We start from the raw sequence: 23,384 nt of genomic DNA, 5'->3' as shown, positions 1-23,384 counted from the left end.
TGTTTGTAATGACTATATAATATATGCGTTTCACTTTTTGTATTGAAGAACTGAAATAAATTAACTTTTTGATGATATTCTAATTTAGTGAGATGCACCTGTAGATGAGGGAACATTTGTAGAAGATGGTCTGGAATACATATGTCAAACTCTGGCCTGCAGGGTGAGTATATTTTTACCGGTGAAGCCGGGCGGGCCCCCCACCCCACCCCACTTTCAACTGTATCGGCATCCTATTGCCCATTTATATTAGGCCATATATGTTTTACTGCTCTTAGAATAAAATATGGGAATATAATGTTATGTAAGAGCTATTAAAATGTACTTTGTTGGTGGGACCAACCCCTTTAAGTTTCTTTCCATATGAAAAGATTCATCGTTATATTTGATGATAAAGAAAATCTTCAACTGTAGACATTTTTTTCATCAATATCAAGGTTGGCCCACGACGTTGTCCAAGCTTTTAATGGTGGCCCTCTGTGTATTGGAGATTGACATCTCTGGACTAGAAGGATCAGCCTCACGTTACAATAAAGTGTAACTGAAGTTCCATACATAGATTCAATGAATAAAGTAGATATTTTAATACATAAAAAGATTGTACAAACAGCATTAAACATGCACATTTTGGCCTTCAAAAACATATGCTTATACAAAATACAACATCTAATAGTGCATAAGAAAATAAAGATCCATTTCAACTCTTTACACCGTTACATTCTTCATTTTTTCCATTCTATATTGCTGGTTAGCTTCATTCAAGGTGACAGACGTATCGTAGAAATAGAAAACAATAAAACTCAGGTGTAATAAAGCAGCACGGTGCTAAAAGGTAAAGTGCTTTCAAAGTCCAAAATGGTTTGAGGAAAATATATTTAAATAAAAAACAAAAATCACAAACAAGGAGAAAAAAAACAGACAAACAGCAGTTGTCAGAGTCCTACATGCTGGCATGTAAAGGGTTTCCACCGGTGCAGCTTAAAGGATCTTTTGCAGAATGGAATTAGCCACATCCAAAGTTTCATCTTTGACTAATACGATATCATACAAGTCCATGTATTTTTCTAGAGACTCATCGATCTGCAAATAAGGGGGGAGGGGGGGACGACATACACGACATTTACTCTCAGTTATTGTAAAGTGTTAATACAAAGTACAGGATAATTCACTCACTACTTTACCCAGAAAAATAGCTTCAACTTCTAAAAGACGGTCGAAGTGAGACTACAATGAATCTCAGTGACAGCGATGAGAAACATCCTCACAAACAGTAGTCTCAAAGACTTGTCCTTAAAAGTGAGTTTCTTAAGAAAAATGGAGGTCAAAAGCCACCATCCAAACAGTGTATTGAAGACTTCTTTGATGACAGAGTAATCTCCAAGGGACTGTGGCCACCAAGACTGCGGATTTAACACCGCCAGATTATTTCCTTTGGGGGCCATCTGAAAGGTCGGGTGTACGGTAAGAAGCCTTGAACATTACAGGCACTCCGAGAGAACATACAGCGAGAAATTCAGGCTGTGACCCAGGTGTCCTGTGGAATGCATTCAATATGGTATGGCGCGTGCAGATGTGCTTGGATGCGAACAGTGGACATTTTCAACACCCGCTTTCAAACATCAGTTTCTCATGAACCAAGGTATGTACAGTCCAAATTTCAGTCAATAGATAGTCTTTTACAAGTTACAGCAATTTTTCTGGGTAAAGCAGCAAGTGAATCACCCTGTATAATATTACAGCATGTGCACACAGGGAATAATGTCCACCAGAGATGCCCTGAAACCCCATGTTATGTGAATTATTGGGGATTTTGCTCTATAGCAGAGCATGGAATCTGTGCCAAATTTAGAAGAGCATCAAAATAGATTGTAAAACCTAACAGATTGGCATTACCATTCCTGTTGAGAGTATGTGCACCTACAGGAGAATAAATTGGATGAAGTCAAAGTGTGTCCCCATTGACAAGAGAAATGGTACTGTACCACCCAATTGTTAATCTATTGCCAGGAGGCATATCAGAGGCGTAACACATAGCAGAGCCTTAAGAAAAGGTGCCTCAGCATTAAAGGGATGTCCTGTAGACCACATATCACCTTTCCTCAAGATAGCTGATACATTTATGAACTCTGGGGTCCTCAAGATAGGCCATCAATAGCCGGCTCCTCACACCCATCAATCAACTGGGGCACCAGAGCTGTGGAGTCGGTAAGTCAAACCTCCAACTCCACAGCATGGCCTCACTACTGAGCGTGTACATAAAGTGCAGCACAGATTCATCTCACTGCCTCACTACTGAGCATGTACATAAAGTGCAGCACAGATTCATCTCACTGCCTCACTACTGAGCATGTACATAAAGTGCAGCACAGATTCATCTCACTGCCTCACTACTGAGCGTGTACATAAAGTGCAGCACAGATTCATCTCACTGCCTCACTACTGAGCATGTACATAAAGTGCAGCACAGATTCATCTCACTGCCTCACTACTGAGCGTGTACATAAAGTGCAGCACAGATTCATCTCACTGCCTCACTACTGAGCATGTACATAAAGTGCAGTACAGATTCATCTCACTGCCTCACTACTGAGCGTGTACATAAAGTGCAGCACAGATTCATCTCACTGCCTCACTACTGAGCATGTACATAAAGTGCAGCACAGATTCATCTCACTGCCTCACTACTGAGCATGTACATAAAGTGCAGCACAGATTCATCTCACTGCCTCACTACTGAGCGTGTACATAAAGTGCAGCACAGATTCATCTCACTGCCTCACTACTGAGCGTGTACATAAAGTGCAGCACAGATTCATCTCACTACTGAGCGTGTACATAAAGTGCAGCACAGATTCATCTCACTGCCTCACTACTGAGCATGTACATAATGTGCAGCACAGTTTCATCTCACTGCCTCACTACTGAGCGTGTACATAAAGTGCAGCACAGATTCATCTCACTACTGAGCGTGTACATAAAGTGCAGCACAGATTCATCTCACTGCCTCACTACTGAGCGTGTACATAAAGTGCAGCAGATTCATCTCACTGCCTCACTACTGAGCGTGTACATAAAGTGCAGCACAGATTCATCTCACTGCCTCACTACTGAGCGTGTACATAAAGTGCAGCACAGATTCATCTCACTGCCTCACTACTGAGCGTGTACATAAAGTGCAGCACAGATTCATCTCACTGCCTCACTACTGAGCGTGTACATAATGTGCAGCAGTTTCATCTCACTGCCTCACTACTGAGCGTGTACATAAAGTGCAGCACAGATTCATCTCACTGCCTCACTACTGAGAGTGTACATAAAGTGCAGCACAGATTCATCTCACTGCCTCACTACTGAGCGTGTACATAAAGTGCAGCACAGATTCATCTCACTGCCTCACTACTGAGCATGTACATAATGTGCAGCACAGATTCATCTCACTGCCTCACTACTGAGCATGTACATAATGTGCAGCACAGTTTCATCTCACTGCCTCACTACTGAGCGTGTACATAAAGTGCAGCACAGATTCATCTCACTGCCTCACTACTGAGCATGTACATAAAGTGCAGCACAGATTCATCTCACTGCCTCACTACTGAGCGTGTACATAAAGTGCAGCACAGATTCATCTCACTGCCTCACTACTGAGCATGTACATAAAGTGCAGTACAGATTCATCTCACTGCCTCACTACTGAGCGTGTACATAAAGTGCAGCACAGATTCATCTCACTGCCTCACTACTGAGCATGTACATAAAGTGCAGCAAAGATTCATCTCACTGCCTCACTGAGCATGTACATAAAGTGCAGCACAGATTCACCTCACTGCCTCACTACTGAGCGTGTACATAAAGTGCAGCACAGATTCATCTCACTACTGAGCATGTACAGAAAGTGCAGCACAGATTCATCTCACTGCCTCACTACTGAGCGTGTACACAAAGTGCAGCACAGATTCATCTCACTGCCTCACTACTGAGCATGTACATAAAGTGCAGCACAGATTCATCTCACTGCCTCACTACTGAGCGTGTACACAAAGTGCAGCACAGATTCATCTCACTGCCTCACTACTGAGCGTGTACATAAAGTGCAGCACAGATTCATCTCACTGCCTCACTACTGAGCGTGTACATAAAGTGCAGCAGATTCATCTCACTGCCTCACTACTGAGCGTGTACATAAAGTGCAGCACAGATTCATCTCACTGCCTCACTACTGAGCGTGTACATAAAGTGCAGCACAGATTCATCTCACTGCCTCACTACTGAGCGTGTACATAAAGTGCAGCAGATTCATCTCACTGCCTCACTACTGAGCGTGTACATAAAGTGCAGCACAGATTCATCTCACTGCCTCACTACTGAGCATGTACATAATGTGCAGCACAGTTTCATCTCACTGCCTCACTACTGAGCGTGTACATAAAGTGCAGCACAGATTCATCTCACTACTGAGCGTGTACATAAAGTGCAGCACAGATTCATCTCACTGCCTCACTACTGAGCGTGTACATAAAGTGCAGCAGATTCATCTCACTGCCTCACTACTGAGCGTGTACATAAAGTGCAGCACAGATTCATCTCACTGCCTCACTACTGAGCGTGTACATAAAGTGCAGCACAGATTCATCTCACTGCCTCACTACTGAGCATGTACATAAAGTGCAGCACAGATTCATCTCACTGCCTCACTACTGAGCATGTACATAATGTGCAGCACAGATTCATCTCACTGCCTCACTACTGAGCATGTACATAATGTGCAGCACAGATTCATCTCACTGCCTCACTACTGAGCATGTACATAATGTGCAGCACAGTTTCATCTCACTACTGAGCGTGTACATAAAGTGCAGCACAGATTCATCTCACTGCCTCACTACTGAGCGTGTACATAAAGTGCAGCACAGATTCATCTCACTGCCTCACTACTGAGCGTGTACATAAAGTGCAGCACAGATTCATCTCACTACTGAGCATGTACATAAAGTGCAGCACAGATTCACCTCACTGCCTCACTACTGAGCGTGTACATAAAGTGCAGCACAGATTCATCTCACTACTGAGCATGTACAGAAAGTGCAGCACAGATTCATCTCACTGCCTCACTACTGAGCGTGTACACAAAGTGCAGCACAGATTCATCTCACTGCCTCACTACTGAGCATGTACATAAAGTGCAGCACAGATTCATCTCACTGCCTCACTACTGAGCGTGTACATAAAGTGCAGCACAGATTCATCTCACTGCCTCACTACTGAGCGTGTACATAAAGTGCAGCACAGATTCATCTCACTGCCTCACTACTGAGCGTGTACATAATGTGCAGCACAGATTCATCTCACTGCCTCACTACTGAGCGTGTACATAATGTGCAGCACAGATTCATCTCACTGCCTCACTACTGAGCATGTACATAATGTGCAGCACAGTTTCATCTCACTACTGAGCGTGTACATAAAGTGCAGCACAGATTCATCTCACTACTGAGCGTGTACATAAAGTGCAGCACAGATTCATCTCACTGCCTCACTACTGAGCATGTACATAATGTGCAGCACAGATTCATCTCACTACTGAGTGTGTACATAAAGTGCAGCACAGATTCATCTCACTACTGAGCGTGTACACAAAGTGCAGCACAGATTCATCTCACTGCCTCACTACTGAGCATGTACATAATGTGCAGCACAGATTCATCTCACTACTGAGTGTGTACATAAAGTGCAGCACAGATTCATCTCACTACTGAGCGTGTACACAAAGTGCAGCACAGATTCATCTCACTGCCTCACTACTGAGTGTGTACATAAAGTGCAGCACAGATTCATCTCACTACTGAGCATGTACACAAAGTGCAGCACAGATTCATCTCACTGCCTCACTACTGAGCATGTACATAATGTGCAGCACAGATTCATCTCACTGCCTCACTACTGAGCATGTACATAATGTGCAGCACAGATTCATCTCACTGCCTCACTACTGAGCATGTACATAATGTGCAGCACAGTTTCATCTCACTACTGAGCGTGTACATAAAGTGCAGCACAGATTCATCTCACTGCCTCACTACTGAGCGTGTACATAAAGTGCAGCACAGATTCATCTCACTGCCTCACTACTGAGCATGTACATAAAGTGCAGCACAGATTCATCTCACTGCCTCACTACTGAGCGTGTACACAAAGTGCAGCACAGATTCATCTCACTACTGAGCATGTACATAAAGTGCAGCACAGATTCATCTCACTGCCTCACTACTGAGCGTGTACATAAAGTGCAGCACAGATTCATCTCACTGCCTCACTACTGAGCATGTACATAAAGTGCAGCACAGATTCATCTCACTGCCTCACTACTGAGCATGTACATAAAGTGCAGCACAGATTCATCTCACTGCCTCACTACTGAGCGTGTACATAATGTGCAGCACAGATTCATCTCACTGCCTCACTACTGAGCATGTACATAATGTGCAGCACAGTTTCATCTCACTACTGAGCGTGTACATAATGTGCAGCACAGATTCATCTCACTACTGAGCGTGTACATAAAGTGCAGCACAGATTCATCTCACTGCCTCACTACTGAGCATGTACATAATGTGCAGCACAGATTCATCTCACTACTGAGTGTGTACATAAAGTGCAGCACAGATTCATCTCACTACTGAGCGTGTACACAAAGTGCAGCACAGATTCATCTCACTGCCTCACTACTGAGCGTGTACATAAAGTGCAGCACAGATTCATCTCACTGCCTCACTACTGAGCGTGTACATAAAGTGCAGCACAGATTCATCTCACTACTGAGCATGTACATAAAGTGCAGCACAGATTCATCTCACTGCCTCACTACTGAGCGTGTACACAAAGTGCAGCACAGATTCATCTCACTGCCTCACTGAGCATGTACATAAAGTGCAGCACAGATTCATCTCACTGCCTCACTACTGAGCGTGTACATAAAGTGCAGCACAGATTCATCTCACTGCCTCACTACTGAGCGTGTACACAAAGTGCAGCACAGATTCATCTCACTGCCTCACTACTGAGCATGTACATAAAGTGCAGCACAGATTCACCTCACTGCCTCACTACTGAGCGTGTACATAAAGTGCAGCACAGATTCATCTCACTACTGAGCATGTACAGAAAGTGCAGCACAGATTCATCTCACTGCCTCACTACTGAGCGTGTACACAAAGTGCAGCACAGATTCATCTCACTGCCTCACTACTGAGCATGTACATAAAGTGCAGCACAGATTCATCTCACTGCCTCACTACTGAGCGTGTACACAAAGTGCAGCACAGATTCATCTCACTGCCTCACTACTGAGCATGTACATAAAGTGCAGCACAGATTCATCTCACTGCCTCACTACTGAGCGTGTACACAAAGTGCAGCACAGATTCATCTCACTGCCTCACTACTGAGCATGTACATAAAGTGCAGCACAGATTCATCTCACTGCCTCACTACTGAGCGTGTACATAAAGTGCAGCACAGATTCATCTCACTGCCTCACTACTGAGCGTGTACATAAAGTGCAGCACAGATTCATCTCACTGCCTCACTACTGAGCGTGTACATAAACTGCAGCACAGATTCACCTCACTGCCTCACTACTGAGCGTGTACATAAAGTGCAGCACAGATTCATCTCACTACTGAGCATGTACATAAAGTGCAGCACAGATTCATCTCACTGCCTCACTACTGAGCGTGTACACAAAGTGCAGCACAGATTCATCTCACTGCCTCACTACTGAGCATGTACATAAAGTGCAGCACAGATTCATCTCACTGCCTCACTACTGAGCGTGTACACAAAGTGCAGCACAGATTCATCTCACTGCCTCACTACTGAGCATGTACATAAAGTGCAGCACAGATTCATCTCACTGCCTCACTACTGAGCGTGTACATAAAGTGCAGCACAGATTCATCTCACTGCCTCACTACTGAGCATGTACATAAAGTGCAGCACAGATTCATCTCACTGCCTCACTACTGAGCATGTACATAAAGTGCAGCACAGATTCATCTCACTGCCTCACTACTGAGCATGTACATAATGTGCAGCACAGATTCATCTCACTGCCTCACTACTGAGCATGTACATAATGTGCAGCACAGATTCATCTCACTGCCTCACTACTGAGCATGTACATAATGTGCAGCACAGATTCATCTCACTGCCTCACTACTGAGCGTGTACATAAAGTGCAGCACAGATTCATCTCACGGCCTCACTACTGAGCGTGTACATAAAGTGCAGCACAGATTCATCTCACTGCCTCACTACTGAGCATGTACATAAAGTGCAGCACAGATTCATCTCACTACTGAGCGTGTACATAAAGTGCAGCACAGATTCATCTCACTGCCTCACTACTGAGCGTGTACATAAAGTGCAGCACAGATTCATCTCACTGCCTCACTACTGAGCATGTACATAAAGTGCAGCACAGATTCATCTCACTGCCTCACTACTGAGCGTGTACACAAAGTGCAGCACAGATTCATCTCACTGCCTCACTACTGAGCGCGTACATAAAGTGCAGCAGATTCATCTCACTGCCTCACTACTGAGCGTGTACATAAAGTGCAGCACAGATTCATCTCACTGCCTCACTACTGAGCATGTACATAATGTGCAGCAGTTTCATCTCACTGCCTCACTACTGAGCGTGTACATAAAGTGCAGCACAGATTCATCTCACTGCCTCACTACTGAGCGTGTACATAAAGTGCAGCACAGATTCATCTCACTGCCTCACTACTGAGCGTGTACATAATGTGCAGCAGTTTCATCTCACTGCCTCACTACTGAGCGTGTACATAAAGTGCAGCACAGATTCATCTCACTGCCTCACTACTGAGCGTGTACATAATGTGCAGCACAGATTCATCTCACTGCCTCACTACTGAGCATGTACATAATGTGCAGCACAGTTTCATCTCACTACTGAGCGTGTACATAAAGTGCAGCACAGATTCATCTCACTACTGAGCGTGTACACAAAGTGCAGCACAGATTCATCTCACTGCCTCACTACTGAGCGTGTACATAAAGTGCAGCACAGATTCATCTCACTGCCTCACTACTGAGCATGTACATAAAGTGCAGCACAGATTCATCTCACTGCCTCACTACTGAGCATGTACATAATGTGCAGCACAGATTCATCTCACTACTGAGCGTGTACATAAAGTGCAGCACAGATTCATCTCACTACTGAGCGTGTACACAAAGTGCAGCACAGATTCATCTCACTGCCTCACTACTGAGCGTGTACATAAAGTGCAGCACAGATTCATCTCACTGCCTCACTACTGAGCATGTACATAAAGTGCAGCACAGATTCATCTCACTGCCTCACTGAGCATGTACACAAAGTGCAGCACAGATTCATCTCACTGCCTCACTACTGAGCGTGTACATAAAGTGCAGCACAGATTCATCTCACTGCCTCACTACTGAGCGTGTACATAAAGTGCAGCACAGATTCATCTCACTGCCTCACTACTGAGTGTGTACATAAAGTGCAGTACAGATTCATCTCACTACTGAGCATGTACATAAAGTGCAGCACAGATTCACCTCACTGCCTCACTACTGAGCGTGTACATAAAGTGCAGCACAGATTCATCTCACTACTGAGCATGTACAGAAAGTGCAGCACAGATTCATCTCACTGCCTCACTACTGAGCGTGTACACAAAGTGCAGCACAGATTCATCTCACTGCCTCACTACTGAGCATGTACATAAAGTGCAGCACAGATTCATCTCACTGCCTCACTACTGAGCGTGTACACAAAGTGCAGCACAGATTCATCTCACTGCCTCACTACTGAGCATGTACATAAAGTGCAGCACAGATTCATCTCACTGCCTCACTACTGAGCGTGTACATAAAGTGCAGCACAGATTCATCTCACTGCCTCACTACTGAGCGTGTACATAAAGTGCAGCACAGATTCATCTCACTGCCTCACTACTGAGCGTGTACATAAAGTGCAGCACAGATTCATCTCACTGCCTCACTACTGAGCGTGTACACAAAGTGCAGCACAGATTCACCTCACTGCCTCACTACTGAGCGTGTACATAAAGTGCAGCACAGATTCATCTCACTGCCTCACTACTGAGCATGTACATGTAGTGCAGCACAGATTTATCTCAACTAAAAGCCAAGATCCTTACATCAGGAATAGGACATTTCATAACTTTCCCAGCACATCCTGCATTGAACTACTGTACCCAATTTATTATATATATATAGATTTTAGGAGTCAGTCCATTTTAAAAACTCAAGGAAAAGGCAGGCTGGTCAGCACTCCGTATAGTTCTTATGGTGCACGTGGAGGAAATGCAGATCAAACCAAGTAGGATCCCGGCACTCACATGGGAAATAATCAGCCGTTTATTAATGTCTCAAGATACAAGTCATCAGATATTTCAGCCCCTCCCGGGCTTTTTTCAATATTGAAATGATTATTGAAAAAAGCTTATCAGGGGCTGAAACGTCTGATAACTTGAACGTCGAGACAACAATAAACGGCTAATTATTTCACATGTGAGTGCCGGGATCCTACTTCATTTTAAAAACTCGACCTATTGTAGAGAGCCGTGTGCATGCATCGCCTCTTCCTCTTTAGAGACTATTCACATAGGATTTGCAGTAAAATCCTATTAGTTTTACTGGGAAAAGTTTAAAATAACCTGAAAGAAACCCAGTATTAGGTGCACTAATGGAGCTTTCCCCCTTATAATCAGTACTAAAATATTCAGAGTATTAGATGCAGCTTTTGATGTGGCTGCAGGAGCAGAATCTAGTGCCAAATCCTTGTAAAAACAAAACCCTGTGTTGGCACTATGAGGCTACGCTCCCACAATGAGTATTTGGTGAGCTTTTCATGGAGCACCTATTATGTAAGTTAGGTGACTTGCATTTTTAGCATGTTTTTTGGGCACTGCGGTTTGTGTCTCTTGTTGGCATGTCATGTTTTAAATAAAGCTGCTTTGTTTTTGAAACTTCATGGTAATACGCTTTGACAAAACTTTATTGATGTAGTCGTGTACGAATTACATGCGGTTTTACCTGCAAATTTTCCCGCATCTAATGCAATTCTATGGGGATAATCTGCACATAAAACTGCATACTTGAAACAGAAACTGACATGCTGTGGATTGCAAACACGCACCGCAGGTCAATTTACACTGCGCTAAAAATAAGAAAAAAAAACAATGGACACACAAACCAACCATAGTGGCCATCAGATTTCTATAAATCCCATCACACTGCTGGAACTGCAAGACGCCGCGTTTTTAAAGCAGCAAAAATATGCAGTGTCCAAAACTCAAGTGTGCACACAGCCTTAGAGTGCGGATTGTGGAGTTACAAAGTCATGTAAGTAGACTTTGTACCCATCGGACATTTATTGTATATCATTTTGATATGCCATACATGACAAAGGTGGTAATACCCTTTAAGTGCAGCCCCCGGATTGATTCAGTATAACGATTGGACCACCAGTCGTACACCGCAGCTATAAACCTTGCACTTGTCCTTCTACAGGCAGGTGCACTTTAAGACTTGGAAAGAGTTAAACTATTGGGCACCGAAGGTTGATTGGCGCAGTGGACGCCGCCTTCACATGTTCGGGCCACATTCTATTTGTTTTTTGCCGCTGCACAATCGCAACATTTTACTGCAGGAAAAAAAAATGCCCTGCCGCTGCAAAATGTGAATGTAGACTAATAGAAAAAGCTCACTATCAGTGGCTCGGAGGTAGCCATAGTTTGTCACCTCTATTGATGCACAGAGCTGGCTAGCAGAGCCAGTGCACAGACCCCTGGATATTTAGTAGCCCAACAAAATGATTATTTAATTCTGTGTCTCTGCACCCAAAAATCAGTACTCCCAATTTGGTCTCCGAGCTCTTAATACACCTGTACACAGCCTATGCACTTAATAATGGGGTGGGGGTGGAAGGGGTCTGCATTTTTTATGGACATTGGGGTTCCTGATATGAAAAAAAGCTTCCACTTCAAGCCCTTACGAATTAACCATAACCAACATTACACACAAGTCTCGTACACAGGCAGCCATTCCCTTACCTTGTCATTGAGGTATCCTATTTTGAGTACATTTTCCACATTAGGCACTCCGTCTGCCATTGTTAAATCCCCTAAGGAATCCCCCAGTAATACAATGTTACTGTTTTCTTTCAAATGGCTAAAATATTCTGTCCTCCTTAAGGCACCGTCATGCTTGTTGTAAACATGTATCAATTCTCCTTTGAATCCCTTTATCACACCCTGGAAGTTTATAAAGAAAAGAAAAAAAAAACCTTAATACAAAATATTTATCATTAACACTGCGTTCTAAATGGTGGAGCACCTTCTGAGACTGAAGACTGGGGAACAGCGAACACTACAGGGCATGACTAGCTATATACATTTATAGGACGGTTAAGCTAAAATACATCACACAGAAAAATAGCAATATCAGAAAGAATCCACTCGCATCACCCAAAGAGTTAATGGACAAACTGCAAAAAGTTCACTTCATACATATACACAGAACTCTATGGAGCTCAAAAGGGGTTTTCCCACAAATAAAGGACATTTTAAATCAACAGATCTTAGAATAAGCTCCACAATTGAATGTATTAAAATAAATGTTCCAGTGCTGAGATAATCTTATAAATGTTCCCCTGTATAATGGTTGTGTCTGACTGTGCCAGAACATGGGGAGAGGAGTAAGCAAAAAAGAGTATGCAGACAGGGTGGAATGGGAGTCAGACATAGCCAGTACATATTGTACACAGCAGGGGCACATTTATAACATTATCTCAGCACAGGAACATTATTGTTTTAACACGTCCAATTTTTATTCCAAGATCTATGAATTAAAATATACTTTGTGGTAAAACCCCTTTTAATGCCAGGGTGATTTTTCATTTTTGCGCATTTGTTTTTTCCCTCCTCTTCTTCAAATACACACAACTTGTAAATTTTTCTCTTGTTATAGCTGTATGAGAGCTTGTTTTTTGTGGGAGTTGTAGTTTTGAAAGACATCATTAATCTTACAATATACTAATAAAAAAAACACACACACAACGGATCAGTTATTTAAACACGGACTAAAAAGCTGTATCCGTTCTAACAGATCACTAACGGACATGTGAACATTGCCTAAAAGTAGACTTCCTGAACAGCTTTTCTTAAGTATAATAGTTAGTTGTATTACTTGTCATTTTAAGCACATAAGGATTTTTTTACTGAACAGCCCCATTAGTAATAAAACCCCGCAAAAATTAAGGAATTAGTTTTATAGAAGATGACCCCTTTCAGTTTGCAGACAATCAGCAGATGTTGCTGGGGAAAGCTAGCCAGGTTATTCCCCGGTAGCGGTTGTCATTCACATGAATAACAATGAAACAACCACAAACGGTTCATAATTTAAAGCAATTCTCTATTCAATACATAAACCTATGACAATAACTCCAATAATGGAAGTTTTTTTTTTTACACCGAAAAGCTACAACCATATTTCTTTCTGTAGGTTAGAAAAGCACAGTATCCAAAACTACTAAACATACATTTTCATCAAAATCCATAAAGTTGGAGATAACTTTGACGTTAGGGTAGTATACACCAGACTGGCGTATAGCTTCTTCCAGGACATCTCCTAGCCCCGCTGAAAAGATAAATACGGGAATAGTGTGTTCATTCAGCTTATCGAAGAATGTTTCGTATCCTTCCCTGCAAAACATACATTTACTGTTACTGGAAGAATTCATGGCAAAGCTGTTACATTTCAGAAACCAGGGTTTTCCCAGAAATCTTGCCAAGATTCATCCATTGTAGTAGTGGTTTTGGTGGTGGGGAGCGGTAGGTATAAGTTGGTAGATCATGTACTCCCCTTGTCTATAATCAAAACGTTTAAACCCTGCAAGTTGCTGCAACTGTGACAAGCAAGTGGCAAAAAATGCAACAGCGCCATAGTGCTTGTATCTTATCTGAAGCATTAACAAGCATTTTTACATACACCATAGATAGGTTGTTAAAAATAAACACTATGGCCCAGACTCATTAAGTAGTTTCGTAAAATGGTTTTAAATCTAGCAAGATTTTTGTGAAACTCCGTTGTCCAAAATTTTTGCAACGCTCAGCATTTTTACGCTTGTTCTGGTTAGCAGTATTAACTTCTTAAGTGGGTAGAGCCTTGCAAAGGAGGGGGTGATGGCCATCAAATTCATTACAATTTACACCAAATACATGGTGTAAATTATGTCAGTTGTACTCCAGTCATTAACCAGAGTACTTTTCATCTGGCTGCATACAGCAGCTGAAAGAGTCACATTCATCCGGAGGCACAATCGTCTTACTGATCAGTGCACTGGAGTAAAAGGCACCAAATTCATGAAGAGTGAAGTGTAAACCGCCAGTCTTGATGAATCGGGCCTGTTAGTTCTATGAAGTGCTTTACTCTGTGACCCAACCAGGTAAACACTGCTGCCCTTTTTTTGCGGTGTTAATTCTTGATTTTTGGGGGAAATTTTAATTCCTCTTTCTGTAACTTTGCTTTTAATTTTTGAGTTTTGTGAAGCTAGATTTGACATTCAATACATGCAGCATCACTTTGATAAGTGTGAAATGACCCCGCATTTTATTGTTTGTACATTATGCATAAAAACTTACTTAAGCATGATGTCAGAGTCCCTTATAACTTCTTCTAGTTTGTCTTGCTGAAAACGCTGTTCAATCAACAGTGCATGTGATTTTGTGTACCTAAAAAAAGAAAAAAAAAATTATAATATATATATTATATATATTCTAATTATTATTAAGAGGAGTCTGGGTTTACACTTACACTGCACTACAGTGGGTACGGAAAGTATTCAGACCCCTTTCAATTTTTCACTCTGTTTCATTGCAGCCATTTGGTAAATTCTAAAAAGTTCATTTTTTTTCTCATTAAAGTACACTCTGCACCCCATCTTGACTGAAAAAAACAGAAATGTAGAAATTTTTGCAAACTTATGACCATGTGATATTTCAGTTTTTCTTTTTTAATAAGTATTCAGACCCTTTGCTCAGACACTCATTTTTAAGTCACATGCTGTCCATTTCCTTGTGATCCTCCTTGAGATGTTCTACTCCTTCATTGGAGTCCAGCTGTGTACCTTTCCAAATCAAGTCCTGTCTATATAAGACCTCACAGTGCATGTCAGACCAAATGAGAATCATGAGCTCAAAGGAACTGCCCAAGGAGCTCAGAGACAGAATTGTGGCAAGGCACAGATCTGGCCAAGGTTACAAGAGAATTTCTGCCTTACTCAAGGTTCCTAAGAGCACAGTGGCCTCCATATTCCTTAAATGGAAGAAGTTTGGGACCACCAGAAGTCTTCCTAGACCTGGCCATCCAGCCAAACTGAGCAATCGTGGGAGAAGAGCCTTGGTGAGAGGTTAAGAAGAACCCCAAGATCACTGTGGCTGAGCTCCAGAGATGCAGTAGGGAGATGGGAGAAAGTTCCACTAAGCCAACTATCACTGTAGCCCTCCACCAGTCGGGCCTTTATGGCAGAGTGGCCCGATGGAAGCCTCTCCTCAGTGCAAGACATATGAAAGCCTGCATAGAGTTTGCTCAAAAACACATGAAGGACTCCCAGACTATGAGAAATAAGATTCTCTGGTCTGATGAGATGAAGATATAACTTTTTGGTGATAATTCTAAGAGGTATGTGTGGACAAAATCAGGCACTGCTCATCACCTGCCCAATACAATCCCAACAGTGAAACATAGTGGTGGCAGCATCATGCTATGGGGGTGTTTTTCAGCTGCAGGGACAGGACGACTGGTTGCAATTGAAGGAAACATGAATGCGGCCAAGTACAGAGATATCCTGGATGAAAACCTCTTCCAGAGTGCTCTGGACCCCAGACTTGGCCGAAGGTTCACCTTCCAACAAGACAATGACCCTGAGCACACAGCTAAAATAACAAAGGAGTGGCTTCAGAACAACTCTGTGACCATTCTTGACTGGCCCAGCTAGAGCCCTGACCTAAACCCAATTGAGCATCTCTGAAGAGACCTGAAAATGGCTGTCCACCAACGTTCACCATCCAACCTGGCGGAACTGGAGAGGATCAGCAAGGAAGAATGGCAGAGGATCCCCAAATCCAGGTGTGAAAAACTTGTTGCATCATTCCCAAGAAGACTCATGGCTGTACGAGCTCAAAATGGTGCTTCTACTCAATACGGAGCAGAGAGTCTGAATACTTATGACCATGTGATATTTCAGTTTTTCTTTTTTAATAAATTTGCAAAAATTTCTACATTTGTTTTTTTCAGTCAAGATGGGGTGCAGAGTGTACTTTAATGAGAAAAAAAAATGAACTTTTTAGAATTTACCAAATGGCTGCAATGAAACAAAGAGTGAAAAATTGAAAGGGGTCTGAATACTTTCCGTACCCACTGTATATGCAGCCAAAAATGACTGTTTGACGATCACCGGTAGTTTAGACCGGGAAACTGCGCTTCTGATGCACACAGAACGATCGGTAATAGATCGTTCTGTGCACATAAGCTACCATAGTTCTTGGCAGCACAAGTCCTTTTTACATACAATGTGCTGCAGAGGACAATGTTTTTTTAAGGAAGGAGCAAAACGTTAGTTTGTTGCTCAATTGTCAGGATGGAGAAGTAGAGACATATCTAGTAGTAAAGATGCACGACCAATAATGTGTGTAATATACATGAAGATGCTACATCATGTGTAGGAAAAGGAAAGCTCAAACACTGCATGTGTGATTTAGGCCATAGAAATCAATCGGACAGGATATCAAAGGTGTTTAAAAACAATAGGCAACCCTTTATGCAGGCTTTACAGCGTAAAATCCAAACAAAAGCTTGTGAACTCTGCATTCAAGACTAAATAGAACTAGAATATACGAAACCAAAAAAATGAACTGAAGGAGAAGTTGGTATACATGCATTGTGTAGGAGCATGTTCACACTGGCCATTAAACAAGCAAATCCCAAGACAGAAACAAAATGAACATATACCCTGCTGTAAGTAAAAGCAATAATTCATATAAATAATGCGTAGTTAGTAACAGTTTTTGATTTAGTGCAGGTAAGGGAATCGCCTCCCTTCTTTGAGCTGGGCATTACATTACAATATCTTCCCATTGCTGGGCATCCATATTCAGGACCCGGTCTTGCTCAGCGCTTATTCACATTGACACAAAGATTTTAATACTCGTGGTTAGGACCATCCCGATTGTGGTACACCTGGATGCTGGTGGGATGGTTTTTACGCTATTTTAATCAAACACAGTGTTTACCAAGTACCCTACGTTATTTATATGCACTATAGCTTTACTCATTTACTTACAGCGGGGTGTATGTTCATTTTGTTTCTGTCTTGGGTTTAAAATATACTAAAGTAGTAAAGGGAGTTACAGAAGAGGAAATGGAGTCGCAGCTGATCGCAGTGATCATTTGCAGCGGTTACATTCACATGGACGGCACGTCACTGCTGCGGACAGAAGTGGGGAACGCTAGAGCTGTAGCACTGGATAAAACAGGAGTGTTGGTTATGTCTTTATTTTATTCCATTTCCTCCATGTGGACAATTTTTGTAAAATAATGGAATATCCTTTTAAGATTGGATCCCCTCTGGCTGCTATAGGCAAGTGCTTGACTCCGCTAGTTTTAATATGGAGGGCGAGGTCTTACACAATTATCCGGTCTTAACCACTTCCACTTGTGTGCTACGTCCATTCTCATTCCCTTGTGTGTATCACAGCTGGTCTCCATGTTACCTGTGACCCTGCGATGTGACGGCCATGGGGAAGCCTTCTATTCCCGGACTATACATTACAATGGTCGTTGTAGCGGTGTACATCTCACTTACCATTCAATCATGTAGGGGTATTTTTCTTTGATGGTAAGTTCTGGATCTATCTCAATCGCATAGTATTTCTCTTTCAGCTCATATAACTAAACAAAATAAAGAGGAAGAGAAGAGTAAAACTGGAGAGGACAGGCTTATAATGTGCGGTGTAATTTATGGGGCAGAATTCAGAACCATCACTATTGGTAGCCTAGCCACCTTCTTTCTCCCATGGTAGCAATGTCTCCTAATGATGCAATCTATGGCCTCCTCCTTAGAGGAGACAGGCATTAAATAAATCGATTAAGACATTCACCAACAGTGACCGGCATTGCTGATTAAAACTACACATTTTGATGAAACCTCTGAGGGTACAAGAAGGCAACCTCATTATTCGATAGGCATATAACATTGCATGCAGCAGCCCCCTGGTGTGTACCCGAAACCGGAAAAAATGGAGCAGTGACCTAGCAACTAAAGAGCAGCCGTTCCACCATAGTCGGCCCCATTAACCTTCAGCCACACTTAATATGGTACGTACCTTTTTTCGACATTCATCACTTACGTATTTGCAGTTGTCGATTACATCTGGAGAGTAAAATGTAAAGATTAACACAATAATAAATGTATGGAATTATTTGCTTTCATAATTTTAGATGAAATATACTTACTATGACAAGTGGGACATCGTTTTCCATTGTGGGAAAATCGGCTTAATGTCATATCAAAATCTGTTATGACCTACGAAGTGAAAGGCAACAATGGCACCAAATGACTTCCAGAGGACACAAGATCACAACAGTTTAGTCTGCGGATCCATTAGACAGAACACATTAAACCTTTCAGTAAAGCACAAGTCTGGGATCTCCATCATTGCTTTCTAGGTTAGATATTTGCTGGGCCTGTGCAAACACACTGCAGCCAAGGTGAACAAGAGTTGCAGAAGAGAAGGACAAAGAGGCAGAAAATCTGGTGAGACGGGTGGTGAAAGTCACACTACCTAATACAATGAGTCACAACCCAAATGGTGCTGGCATGAAGTCCGCCACTGGACTTTCATTTCTAGCGGTAATCTTAGGGCGCAGTCAGACGGCTGTATAAATCAGATGGAGACTGCAGAGCAATTCTCGGATTCTGAGAAATGTATGAAGCAGTCACGCTTAGCTCAGGAGGGCTGCAGATTCTTTTCTGCAGAAAAAAAAAATTGCTTCAAAAACGCCACATGTGAACATATCCTATAGCTGAAAATATGCTGCCCAAAAATTGGGACATCATGATTCAAGCAGTTCGTTTCCCTTTATCTGTGGCCAAGGATATCTGAAGAGTTGGACAACTGTTTTTAAGGCTATGTGCCCACGATGCAGAAATGCTCAGGATTTTTTCCTGAGTGTTTCTGCATCTCCCTGGCAGAAAAAACGCATGCGGATTGTACATGCGTTTTCCTACCAGGTAGAAGCGTTAGTCAAGCGTTCTTCACATGCATTTCCACATGCATTTTGTCAAGCACTTTTCCAAGCGATTTTAGCATCACTTGGAAAGTGCTTGACAACTTAGTCACACTATATAAATCCATGCAAACGGCACAGATCTATATAGTGTGACCATCTGCTGCTTTAAATGCAGCATCGATCGTAAAAAAAATAAAAAAAAATTAAAATGTATAAAAAAAACACAAAAAACAACACATTATACTCACCTTCCGATGGCCCCCAGTCTCCTCAGCGGCTCACGATGGTCTAAAAGGACCTGCCGTGACATCATTTAGTCATGTGACAGGTCACGCGACCGCCAACGACAGCAATCACGTGACCAGCACATGACTAAATGACGTCATGGAAGGTCCTTTTACACCATCGCAAGCTGCCGGGAAACCAGGATGCATCGCTATGGAGACCGGGGGCTAACAGAAGGGAAGTATAACGTTTTTTTTTTGTTTTGTTTTGTTTGTTTTTTATTATTTTAATTATTTTTTTTTTTAACTATAGGTACTATGGTACCTGGGTCGGATGAGAGTCTCCTCTTCTCCAGTCCACACCCGGGTACCATCCGCGCATTGAATCGCATAACATCCACATGCATGCGGATGTTATGCGGTTCAATGCAAGTCAATGGCGGCGATTTCGCCGCAATTCTACAAAATTAATGGACGTGCTACGGATTTTTCCGCAATGATAATCCACAGCAGAAATTTCCGCACCATGTGCACAGCATGCAGATTATCATTGGGAAATATGGCAGACAATTTAACATGCGGTTTTAATGTGTTTTCGCGGCGGAAATGCATTTGTGTTAACGCATTAAATCCGCATCGTGGCCATGCAGCCTAAATGGTACGATTTTATAATATCCTTGAAAATAAATATTCGTATTGTTCTTGTGACTTTTTAATGCAATTACTTTTCTTATGTAAAGCTTCTATGCCATTTTACATTTCACCCTGCGCTGGCTGCTTTAAGAGGCCGAAGCTTGCTCCATGGATGACTGGAACAGCATCAGTATAAAACGTTCTTATCCTGATAAGACAATTCCTTTAAGACCTACAGTATGTAAGCTGATATCAGTGTTGCATTAAGAGTCACACCACTTACCTGAAGCTTGGCTGCGCCCCCTTTGATTAATCCACATATGATCTCTTCAACTTTTGCCGGGTCCTTTATGTGGACAGTTTTCTTCTGGAATTCTGGCATCTACGATTATGTAGCAAACAAGAAAGGGGTAAGTACAAACTTAACACAGAAAACATCTACATGTATGAAGCAGCAAGAGACCGGAGTCCAGATGTCAATAAAGGGAACCTGTCAGGAGATGCATGCTGTCCATAGCACAGGCAGCATGAAATATCAACAGGATTTTTTACTAGCAAAATTAGGACACAGGGTATTAAACTGCCCTCCTGGTTAGTAACGGCAGTGGGAAGATTAAATAAAATGCTGTTATTCAGGTGCTGTTCCTGCAGTATACCACAGATCAATGAATTCAGAGTCGCACTGACTCTGCAGGTCCAGCACCTCCCTCCCTATCTTATATGAGTCTTTGAATTATTACTCACAGACAGACTAAAACTCCAATTTTCTGTGTGTTTCAGCACTGCAGTAAGTATACCACAATTCTATTTTGGCCTTTTTCTGTCCTTATGAGGAATGAGCTGCACGCTCTGACCTATCTCTATGCTGTAAAATCCTAAAAAGGCATTCCTTGGCAGGTGCTCATGCTTTATACCGGCAGTGCCAGACATTTCTGATGGTTGCCGCTAACCATGTGATGTAATAACTGCAGGGTATGGCGACGCTCACCTAGCAGTGCCTGACCTCATTAGCCTTCTCTGTGACGTTTTAGCAGTGTGTTAATCTGGTGTGGGACATTTTTTTTTTAGTTTTTTGTCCAATTCAAATAAACTGTTTAAGTTTGTGGAAAATCAACTCAAAGACGATTTTGGGCAATTCTATTCAATCATCTTTTTAGAGACCTATCTGCACAAATAGAGCTAAATTGAAGAGGATGAATATTGAGTTCTGCTTATAATTAGTTCATGATTGACTGCAGAAAATAAAAAATAAATATGGATCCCTTGGTAGAACATTTGTTTCCATCTGACATTAGTTTGTTTCTTCTGTTTATTAGACACAAGACAGCTAACCAGCTTTTGTTATATGCACTTTTTTGTTGATAAAAGGTGATGCCCAGCAGGTAGTGTAACAGCAGTAGGAGATGTGGGTTCGCTGTTGTGGAGGACACTTCGTACTCACACGTTATATTTCTGTTGATAAGAACTACCTGCACTGAGCAAACAGGAATGCACAATAACAAAGCAGCTTGTGGGCATGTAATGAAGGCATTGGGCGAATATATAGAATACCAGGTCTGCAGATGACGGGCATCAGGATATGCTGCATCATTTAAGGGTAGCAAATTATCAGGACTGTCAGGCCAAACACCACATAAAAATGCAGTGACATCCTAACAATAGCCAACACCTTCCTAACATTGCTCCATACCCTGTAATGTATTTGTGTGAACACTGCAGCCATAAATTGGTGAGAGGTCAGAAAGGTGAAGGAGAGGAGGGAGGCTCATCAGGCTCGTGAATAGCGTGGACTCCTAACTCTACTTTTGTGGCCATCATCCAGACGGCACAATACTTTTTTATGCCATTTGGAAAAAGGCTATATGCCCAAGATCAGGAAATAGCACAGCGTATTTTCACTGCTTCCAAAGTGCTACATCCAATCACGCAGGTAAGTCTGCATGTGTTCATTGAACATGCGGAGTTACCGCACCTTATACATTCTATTTACTGGCGTCTCTGCCACAGAAATGGACATGCTGCGGCTCGTAAGCCCGCACCGCGGGTGAGTCTACACAGCGTCAAATAGAAGCACAGTGGGCCTGGGATTTCTATAAATCTCATCCACTGAGCATTTAATGTAGAACGCAGTGCTTTGGATGCAGATCAGGTGAGCGGTGTCCAAAACACTGCTATCACTGATCGTGGGCACGCAGCCTAATAGATAGTTGGACCTGCGATAATATGGAGCCCTTAAATAGGGTTGTAACATATGGCATGCAGCCTGTCTACTGAGGGGGAGAAATAGGATGAGATTGCACCCTTGACCACACACAGTGTCAAAACCTAAGGAAGAGTACTGAATGATGGGGAGGGGGTGAAGACAAAGAGCTAAGGCTGACACTAAGGTGGCTCAGATCTTACTAGAGCCCTTAGGCCAGCACTCATGTATTACTAAAACACTATTCAACCCTCTACTTGACCATAATGATAGGGCATCTATAAACTAAAATCAACGCCTCATCTAAATTTATCACACGCACACTTCCCTTTGCTCTACTGCATTTGATTCCCCCCATGAAAGTCATTTTCAAACCAAAGAGAAAAATTGTTCCTGCCCATAACCAGCAATCTAAGCTTAGCTCAATTTCAGGAAAATGAAAGCACAATCCAGGTTGATGTGGAGGGGGAAAATGACTATTCTCCTAAACCCTGGATATAGAATGTCCACTGCATATTATTCATAGTCTCCATGAAAACCAGGCCAGAAAAATAGAAATGGCTATTCATTTAAGAGGAAGAAAAGGAGGGTAAAAAGCGTGCGCACACTGATCACAACTCAGTAAATAGATGCAAGCAATCATTGTATAAGTAAGACTAAGTTCATGTTACAAAACCCCTTAGAGCTTGGTAAACAGTTAAATATGCTATGGCTTGCCATCCCCTCCCTTCATGCATCCATGTCCTTGAAAGACCTTGTGTAGTGTTACCACAGTTATGTATTTCATAAGGAGCTAAAGGTGTTGTCCGGTAAAAAAATAAAAAAAGTTATCATCCACAGGATAGGCAATAACTTACTGATCAGTGGGGTCCGACCTCTGCAACCTGCATTGGAAGAACTGTTATCCACGTTATATTGAAGGGCAGTGAACGTGTGACCACCGCTCCATTTAC

The 23,384-nt window shown here is 42.4% G+C and overlaps 1 protein-coding gene across 2 annotated transcripts in view; it reads right to left on the bottom strand.

The window, feature by feature from the left end:
* Positions 1–560: 560 nt before the first annotated feature.
* Positions 561–23,384, bottom strand: part of NT5C3A (5'-nucleotidase, cytosolic IIIA) — a 62,177-nt gene continuing 39,353 nt past the window's right edge. For both annotated transcript variants that reach the window (XM_073678274.1, XM_073678275.1), the window contains exons 2-9: positions 20,515–20,613; positions 18,598–18,667; positions 18,468–18,514; positions 17,948–18,033; positions 14,727–14,816; positions 13,625–13,787; positions 12,138–12,338; positions 561–1,080 (exon numbers count right to left, since the gene is read on the bottom strand). In XM_073678274.1, the coding sequence (XP_073534375.1) occupies positions 979–1,080; positions 12,138–12,338; positions 13,625–13,787; positions 14,727–14,816; positions 17,948–18,033; positions 18,468–18,514; positions 18,598–18,667; positions 20,515–20,613 (858 nt within the window). In that variant the 3' untranslated portion in view covers positions 561–978. The remainder of the gene's footprint in view (positions 1,081–12,137; positions 12,339–13,624; positions 13,788–14,726; positions 14,817–17,947; positions 18,034–18,467; positions 18,515–18,597; positions 18,668–20,514; positions 20,614–23,384) is intronic.

Source organism: Phyllobates terribilis, unplaced genomic scaffold (genome assembly GCF_046119375.1).
Source record: "Phyllobates terribilis strain yellow unplaced genomic scaffold, ASM4611937v1 Scaffold_4__5_contigs__length_816908805, whole genome shotgun sequence".
NCBI classification, from domain to species: Eukaryota; Metazoa; Chordata; class Amphibia; order Anura; family Dendrobatidae; genus Phyllobates; species Phyllobates terribilis.
The sequence above is the reverse complement of the archived record's forward strand: the minus strand, read 5'-3'. Positions and strand labels throughout refer to the sequence as shown.